This window comes from Macrobrachium nipponense, chromosome 15 (genome assembly GCF_015104395.2).
Source record: "Macrobrachium nipponense isolate FS-2020 chromosome 15, ASM1510439v2, whole genome shotgun sequence".
Classification (NCBI taxonomy): domain Eukaryota; kingdom Metazoa; phylum Arthropoda; class Malacostraca; order Decapoda; family Palaemonidae; genus Macrobrachium; species Macrobrachium nipponense.
Window position 1 is genome coordinate 49,601,585 of NC_087208.1, and position 9,805 is coordinate 49,611,389.

Sequence of the window (9,805 nt, forward strand, 5' to 3'; positions counted from 1 at the left end):
CCCTATGACCATAATTATGTCCGAATGTCAAACCCCCCGCCTCCCCCATTCCTAGAATTGTCTGCCTCAAAAGGTGCATTCCAAATATTATGCATACTATACTAAAAGTCCATGGTCACAGTTCCACTACTTAAACTGAATCCCGCCCCCGTCTCTTTATTTTTTTTTTTTGGGGGGGGGGGGATTCCCCCCCTGGTTGAGGACCGCTGCTCTAGTTCATTCTCTTGCATTCCTCTTATTGCCTAGACCTTCACATTTTATCCCAGATTAGTTTCGTATGGTTATTTTTATCCGCTTGAAATTGTGATCTCCGAACTGCAAGCTTCGTTTTCAAAGTTACGCCAGATAAAACCAACTCACAAGTAAGATTTAAACGCAAAGTATTTAATAAATAAATGTATAAGATTCATCGCGAAATGGCTTTACTTTTAAGTGCTTTTTTTACATTGTAGAAAGCATACCGAGGGGGATTTTAGAAAAATTGACTCTTCTCACACTAACGTCTAAACCCCGACCTCTCCCCCAAGGCAATTACAAGACAGTTAATTGCACCCTTTCGCAGGTATTGGCACAATTAACACCCCCCTCCCCAATAAATTGTGGCGTCAAATAACTTTTACATCAATCAGTTAGCCAGTCTTTCTTCAATATTGATGTTAGCTCTTGTTACCTTAACCGGGTTCTTTCGTTTGATTTCTGAACAATTTCGATCGATCGATCGATTGATTTATGGCAACTAAAACTGGTGTCATAGCACGAATTTTAAAGTAGCATCTTGGTTCTCATTGTAGAACGTACACACGGTTTCATATGTGTATATACATACATATATATATATATATATATATATATATATATATATATATATATATATATATATATATATATATATATATATATATATACACATAATGTACTATCTACAATATTCCTTTTGTGTATTAGAACACTTTTTATTGGTTAAGGAATATTATAGAGATAGTACATTTATGGATATATATACTATATATAAATGTACTATCTCTATAATATTCTTTAACCAATAAAAAAAGTGTTCTAACACAGAAAAGTCCACGAACACAGATACGTACCTCCTACGACACATAACTATAAAAAAAATAAAAATAAAAAAATAAATAAAATTCCCGAGGCGACAACATCGTATCTGGTGGTGTCAATGAAGCCACAGACAATCAAGTCGTTATGAAATATCTGGTAATTTACGGGTGCTAATCCGAACCTAGAATCGATAAAGGAAACGCGAGCGCGTCTCTCTCTCTCTCCTTCCTTTGATCTCGCATAGCCAAAATATACCCAGTCAAACGTAAAGCTGCAGTAACGGAACATGAGCTCGTCGTCATTTCACAACATTCGAGCCCATGGAGCGGTTATTAGCGGACCATAAGAAACAGTTTTTTTCGGCTAATCTCTCTCTTGTCCGTCTCTATCAGTGATACCTACAGTCCTACCACCTTCTGTATTCTGACCAGTATTTTCTCGGTTTCTTTTACCTAGGGGTACATTCTCTCTCTCCTCTCTCTCTCTCTCTCTCTCTCTCTCTCTCTCTCTCTTCTTCTCTCTTCTCTCTCTCTCTCTCTCTCTCTCTCTCTCTCTCTCTCTGGGGCAGTCCAATGGCGATGAAAAACTTGTGATTTTTTGAAAGAAAATTTCCATTAGAACTGAAAGAGTATTTCATTAAGTAGCCTCTCTCTCTCTCTCTCTCTCTCTCTCTCTCTCTCTCTCTCTCTCTCTCAGGTTTCATATCAGTTTGTTGACATACCGAGTGAGGGAGGAATGTTTATACTAACAGAATGATAGGTCGACTCACATAGGAATGTTTATGACAAGTAAATAACATTGACGCGTACCCACATACACACACTCAGGTACACACCACTCGCTGGAAATACGAACAAAAGAACTGTGTGTTCTAGAGAACACAAGAAAATAGCAGTCATTTACAAAGCAGTGCCTCACGGCAAGGTGTAGTACATGCAAGAAGTACACACATCCGCCATCCGTTTACACACTAAAAACACAACGGCAATAAATTTGCACTGCATGAATTTTTGAATCCACATCACCATCACCGACGTCGTTTATCTGCATCAAAGGGACAACACCTGACTCGATATCATCAAGTCGGAGTATGAATAAATGCGAGAGAAAATATGAATGATGCAAGAGAACAAACAACACCTATTATCGAATCTCGATTTATGAGAGGACGAACGAACGCAAACAGCTCCTCTGCGATTTCACCCAGCAGAATAATACAATATCTTTAACGGGCACAAGTAAAGCCTCTTAAGGACGTTAAGTCGTTGTTGGCGTCGTATAATTATGTAAGATTTCGTTCATCAACTCTTGTGTGCGTCGATAGCATTTTCGTGCCATCAATGTCATCGACTCGAGAGCGATACGACGTTCGTGTAGACGTCGAACACATTTTCCCCACGTATTGGATATTTTATTTTGGCGTCGTATAATAATATAAGGTTGAGAGCTACGACGTCGGGCTAGACGTCGAACACTTTTTCCCACATATTGGACATTTTTTTTTATACCTGTACCAGTCCTTTAAACAATGAGAATTAATAGTGTGCTACCGCAAGCGTTTGTTTTCTAAACAGTAATTACATGGGTGCGTCCTTTCCACTCAAAACAATATTATTGTACGATGACATAAAGGGAACACTTATTGCTTAAATCAAATGAAGGGGAAGAGGATAGAATGGAAAGCAACAATTATACATAAACAATCACATCGTCTGTCAACATATTTTCAAGTGATTTTTTTCATACCACTTTTTTTTTATTATTGTATTTTTACTGTCATGATATATTAATTCTCTCGTGATTCGTCAAATATTGGCTTTTCAAATCCGGCCTCAAAAAGTGTATATATATGTCTCCCTTTTTTTCCTTTTCATGTTTCGTTTTGTCTTTTCTCGTGTTTTCACATTTTTCTCTGAAGGAGATATTCTACTCACTTTTTCTGAAGGAGATATTGAGCTTTTTCCATCATGATGCACTTACTTAAATTATGTATACAGTCATCATCATATCACTGTCGTTTATTAAAAAATAAGAGTACGATTGGGAAACTTCGATGTTTTCTTATCGGGAAACAAAATCTATTGTCAATGAATACAAAAAGATTCTATACTTTGTTTATATGTGAACATAACCACTGCTTTTTTTTTTACCACCACCTGGAACAATAATACTCCCTCCCTCTTCAATTGTCGCTTCTTATCTGAGAGAAGGGATCTCTCTCTCTTTCACCTCTTTCTTCTCTCATGCCTCTCCTCTCCTCTCCGTCTCTCCCTTTGAAATGAGTATGAACTGAAGAATAGTGTTCATCACTTTCACTCAATGGCATCATTATCAGCAGCCCCGGGGGAGGGGGAGGCGCTTTCCATCATCGCCATCACCTACCTCTGGTGGCACTCGAGCTGAGTATGGACACCCCTCCCCCCACCCCCCACCCCCCCCCCCCCGCAAAAAAATCTTCCAGTCACAGTCTCACACCATTGAACGCTTATATGTTCTTCTTGAGAGGGGGGGAGGGGCGTTGAACGATCCGCAAATGACCTACAGAAGAGGACGAGGAGGAAGAAGAGCGAACGACCCACTACTGTTGTGTGTGACGTAACTCGAGAGAAGAACAAAGGTTAAATGGATTTGAAGGGATATATGAAACCTTGTTATTACCATCATCATCGCCGCATCTCGGACACAAGGAGCAGCAGCTATGGATGAATGGTTGCGAAAGACAGAAGAAAGGAGACAGGAGGACGGAAGGAAGGAAGGAGAGAAGAAAGAAGAAGATAGAAAGGGGGCTTGCGAAGAGGACACGAAAATGCTCTTCTCTTACACTCGTATATATACTGATGATGGTGTTCCCGATAAAGAAGAGGAAGAGGAAGAAGAAAAAGAACCAGGTCATGATTCGGGAAGGTTGGGAAGATGATGGTAGTGTGCGAGAGAATGTGTGTGATGACGGAGCTAAAAAGCAGAAGGCAGATGAAGATAATGGTGATCAGTAAGGAAAGAATAATCGCAGAAAATAACCGCTCCTCATCATATGATATTGGTGAGGATGAAGGTGGTAAAGAAGACTGAAGATAAGAGGGATTTACAGTGATAACGATGATAAGGAGAGAGAGAGAGGGAGGGAGAGAGAAACAGGAGACTCAACGTTGAATATTGGTGGAGATGCTGGTTGTCACCTGAGATTGCAAGTAAGAGGAAAAGAAACATATATGATGTTTTTCTTGTTTATTTCTTGAACTTCTGGAAATCGTGTACTTCTCTTAATATAAACGAGAAGGAGATTGGAAGAGTTGGAGATAGACGAAAGAGAAACGACAAATAATTTCATATATATAATGACAGTCACGACAGCAGTAGCGGTAGGTAACAACTCATCGTCTTTCGTACACGAAATGACTTTGAAGTCAAAAGTGTTCTCAGTCCATATATACAAAACTTACAAAAAAGAACTCATCGAGGCAAACACTAATATATATATGTGTGTATTTTATTTTTTTCCAGCCGGGTATGCCACAAACAACATGCCTTGAAGTATTGTCAGAGAAGCATATCACCGCAGACACACGATGTCACACAGCAAAAAACACAACTTCCTCGCTGTAATAAAACTACGTCACTTATATTCCATTTTTTTACAGGGCGAGGAAACCATTAAATGATATAAATCGAAGGACACTATATAGCAGCGTAGGATACCGAAGAAGGAGAGAGATATATTGAAGAGATCTACAAGAAGTTGCGTTACATCTTACTGCTTCTCACAAGGCTTGGTCTGCAATGTGCTGTGAGGGAGGAGATAAAGAAAATTACTAATATAAAGAAAATTACTAATACATAGATATATAATTCATCTAGTCGACTAATCCATAATTATGGTATAAAGAAAGTCCACACACAAGACGTAAGATACAGATATGCATTGTGTTCATGACCATATTTGCTGCTCTGTTGATGAATAAATATAAAATAATTCATTTTTCCAGGATGCAGAAACCTGGAGTCTACTGTATGGATCTATGGCCACAAGAACAATGCAACAAAGGAGTGCAAGATCTACCCCTTTTCTCTATGGCATTCTCAAGCAAAGTACAGTCTATGGAAATAAAAAGGGGTAAGTATTCTGGCTTAACAAACAGCTATTTTATGGCTTATAAAGATGGTTACATTGGCTGTAGTTCTTCAAATTCTTCAAATTGAATTAGCTTTAGTACTGGATCAACAAGAATAGGCAAAGGGCAATAACACTGACACTTATTATCTTTAGTGTACTAGTCTTTAATCATCCAACATCTTGTGCACAATGGGATCAAGCCCATTACTAACCTAGACGCAATTTAGTTTTATTTGTTAGCTGTGTTGTTATACATCCCATTTAATTTCTTACTTGTGTGACCCAAATTAAATTAATCACAGTCCTCTGGTGAGGATAATTGCTTACAAGTACGTATTACAAATTTCAACTTATATAAAAAAAAATCTGGTGAGGATAATTGTTTACAAGTACGTTTTACAAATTTCAATTTATATAAAAAATCTGGTGAGGATAATTGCTTCCAAGTACGTTTTACAAATTTCAATTTATATAAAAAATACACTAACTCTGACTATTTCAAACACCAGTTTTGACTACATCAAATCAGAGTAGCAACATTGTTCGTACACTCTTGTGTATGGACTGTGATTATAAAAAAAAATTAATTAGCTCTAGCCAAAAGACTGGAAAGTTTAAGTTCATACAAAATTGATTGGTCCATCATAATAATAGTATAATAAAATATAACTGTTACTGGGAGTGCAGATAATGAATGAGAATATGTAAGTCCAAGTGCATAAATCCTTAACCCTATTCTGCTGATGATGTTGGAAAGCGATTTAAAAGACTCAATAATCCTTGTTACTGTGATGTTTGAAGGCATTAAAAGTGTTCTGACATCCTTTTATCTTGGATACTAATTGTAAATACTTGTTTATTCTCTATGACATTTCCAAGCAAACTACATGAGAAGAGGCAAGATATCTTTGACATACTTTGTGACCATATACTGTACTTATATTTTTCTTTCCAGGACATGAACCTGCGCTTCCATGAATGGAGTGCCATGACGTGCTGCAGCTGGTTGCTGACCTAACAAACAAATGCCCATTGGACATATTAACCTCTGACCTGAGATGTGGGTAGCTCCAACTGCAGGTTGCAGATGGAGATTATGGAAAAGTAGAGAAGGTGGAGATCACGAAAAACTACTCCTAAGGTTTCTACAGCAGCCTTCGTCTGGTGGGAAGGCTGGTGGAGAAGGCACTTAGGGGCCAGTGGCATCTGGTAGTAGAACTGTCCTGCCCTCATCAGGGAAGGAGACTACGTGGTATCCATAAACTAGCACAAGACATCCATGAAGTTCCTCATGTTACCTCTTAGGGAGTAGGCTACCAATTCAAGACCTTTTGCTTCTGACTTGCAACAGCTCCACAAGTCTTCAACCAGGTGTTTGAGCTGGTATCAGTCTGGGCACACACCAAGAGCATTCTGCTAGGGAGATACCTGAACAACTGGCATATCCTAGCTTCCTCGCCCATTAAGAGAAAACTCCATAGGGACCAAGTCCTATCTCTTTGCAAGAACCTGGGTGGTGGTAAATTTAGTAAAGTCAGAACTCGCCCCAAAAGCAGTTCATCAAGCACCTGGGGATGAGAACTGAAACAATAGAAGGCACAGTTTTCCCAGCAAACCAGTTGATCAAGAACTTGGGGAATATCTCCAGTACTTTCCTATTGTCAGCCAACCAGACACCGAAGCAGTGGCAGATTGTGATGAGGTACTTGGTCTCCCTATAAAAGTCATCTCCCAGTAGGGGAGAGCCCACATCAGGTCACCAGCTGAAAATGCCCTGGAGGAAACGGTGATAGCCTCCACCCTTTCCAGTGGGTATGACAGACAGTGCACTGGAAGACCTCTATTATATTAGTGGAAACCCGCTAGGAACCTCCTGTAGGGAGTGCCACTCAGCTGCCCCTACCCAAGAAGTTTGAATTGTCAGACGCATCCCAAAGGGGAGGGGGCACTCGTCTGGAAGGAGAGCAGCTTTAGGGACGTGGGGACCATGGAGCGGGAGGACCACATCAACCTGCTAGAGTGCAGGGCCATCTGTTCCATCAGAAGTTTGAGAAGTCAGCAGTTGCTTACAACAAGTAAGGTGGGACCATCTTCCACAGTTGAACAACCTGGCGGAATAGGTGTGCGAATGAGCAGAGGCCCAGAGTCTGGACCTATCTGCCAGATACTACATGCCCAGTCATACAGTATCTCGAACTGTAATACATCCCCCCAACTTCGTGGCCAAGACCCAGAATCCCAGCGCCTAAGATTAGTGTGTTTCTCTCTTCCCTCAATGTGAGATTTTGTAAGGGTAGAGAAGATGGCTCATCAGGGCCTTGAGAGAAAAAGATATCTACTCGCAAACAAGCTTGCAGACTTCTTCCTAAGCACCAGCTGGGAGAAGAGAGATCTCCGGGAATACCATCTTCTGGCTACATGAAGTAATAGTCAGGGCATACTCCAAGACAGGTGGGAGTGACTGACCCACCCAGGACCCAGGCCAATGACATCATGGGTATATAGGCATGTCAGTGGTGTACATAAAGAACCAATTGTTTAGCAGATCCTGAAGGTGAGAACACGGAAGTGACAGTCAACATTCATGTCATTCTACCAGTGGGACTTTCACCTTTGGGGTCAGTGGTAGTGACCCACCACCAGGTTGTAGGACAGCTGTGAACCGCATAGGTTCATCGTGGTGCAGAGTACTCCATATTATGAAAGTAGGTTCGTATCCTAGGAAAAATAGAAATTACTTTGAATCTGGTATATATATATACTAAACTCCAATATTTTTGCATGAATGTAACCCCCTACACTGTGTTACTCGTGTGTGTGTATCCTATGAAAAAGAATAAATTACTTTAGTAATGAGTTTAAACCAATCTCTGGTATTTATGCATGAATTTAGCATAATAATATCAACTCCAATAATTATATGGATAAGTATAAACCCCTACCGTTTGTAGAGAGAGAGAGAGAGAGAGAGAGAGAGTATTTTAAAAAGGAAAAAATTGTCAGTTTTTTTATTATCGCATTTCCTTTGCGGGCCGTGTCTAATCTCTTCCATCGCTTCCTCTAGGTGTGAGAAAGAAGAGGCCGACACAAAAGGGGAGGCCTGTCACAACCAATCAACGGAGGAGGGAAAAAAAGGGGTGAACGAAACAACACAAAAGGGAAACTTCTATAAATAGCAATGAATTCCTGTGAAGTCAACTCGAAGAAACTCCCTGCTTTTAAATCCCGAGAGGAGGAGGAGGCCGTCGTCGAATCTCGTAAAAGGAAATTGTGGTTCCGGAACTAAATGTTTATTCCGAACCTTGTTGATTCCCCAATACGTCAAAGGACTCGGGGCTGCCGTGTTCAAGGGCTTCCTGAATATATGGATCGACTGGGTCGTGCTATGGAAATTCTTTGGAAATCAGGAGGAGGTTTTCTGTGAACAGGCAGCAGCACTTAAAGGGGAATAGTGCGATGAAGTAAACAGAGGAAATGTTGTGATAAAGAGACACAAGCTTTAGCTGACATTCTGAGAAAAACCTTCCAAGTAGATTTTCAGAAATTCTTTTAGGGGGAAATGATCAGAGAGGTACATATCTTGAAAGAAAGATCCTTGCGAGGGAAAAATAACAAGAGCAAATCCTCTGAAGAGATTTCCCGCGAACGGAATTTCACAGAACTCAAATCGTTTCTATGGGAAACGTCAGAATGAAGACCTTCAGCGAGAACGGCTACAGAAGTTTCTTTGACGCGTAAAACACAGAATAAAATTATTTTGTGGAAAGACCGAACGAAATTTTTATAAAGAGTGCAACTCAAAAGGCATTTGAGCTAAGAAGCATAATAATGGGAAGTTTTCGTGCTATTATTATTACAAGAAATTCAATAAAACTAACAAAGTATGGAAGTTTTATTTTAGTAAACCTTTGAGAAAAAAATTTGTGAAAAAAAAGAGAGAAAATTTGAGAGAGAAGAAACTGGTTAAAGCTGAGGGAAATTCTGTATAGTACTGAAATTTGGGAAGTTCATAGTATTGTTTGCATAAATTTACAATAGTCATTACTGAATAGGATTGGACAAGACTACAATATTTTTCAATATGACACCTTCACATTATAACCTGGATACGACAACAGTGGTATTTTTATATATGACATAACATTACTACCTATCACGTTTCCATTACAATGATGTTTATCTATGAAACCCAATGATGTTCAAGTATGACTCCATAACATGGCCTATCAATTAACAGACTACAATATTTCGGTAAATATGACACCATAGTATTAACTATCACTTACCCATTGTAAGTATGACACTATAATAGTTTATCACTTATCTGATGCAGTATTTATACAAAAATACAAAATGGAAAAGTTCCTAGCAATAATCTAGATACACTGAACTTACTGCACTAAGAGTTCAAACTAAACTTTCTGTGGCAAATTCAAGCTCACAACACTGCATTGAATTCAAACTAAACTAACTGTAATGAAATCAAACTGAACTACTTGCAATGAAGTCAAACTAAATCACTGTAATGATTTCAAACTGAACAGAACTCGCTATAATGAATTCAAACTAAATTACCTTGCCATAATGAATTCAAAATGAACTGAACTTCCTGTAATGAATTCAAACTTAACTTCT

The 9,805-nt window shown here is 39.2% G+C and overlaps 1 protein-coding gene across 1 annotated transcript in view; it reads right to left on the reverse strand.

The window, feature by feature from the left end:
• Positions 1–3,486: 3,486 nt before the first annotated feature.
• LOC135194928 (nephrin-like) overlaps positions 3,487–9,805 on the reverse strand; it is a gene marked incomplete in the record, with an annotated part of 312,621 nt that continues 306,302 nt past the window's right edge. The window contains 1 exon segment of the mRNA XM_064221132.1: positions 3,487–4,841. Coding sequence (XP_064077202.1) covers positions 4,818–4,841 — 24 coding nt within the window.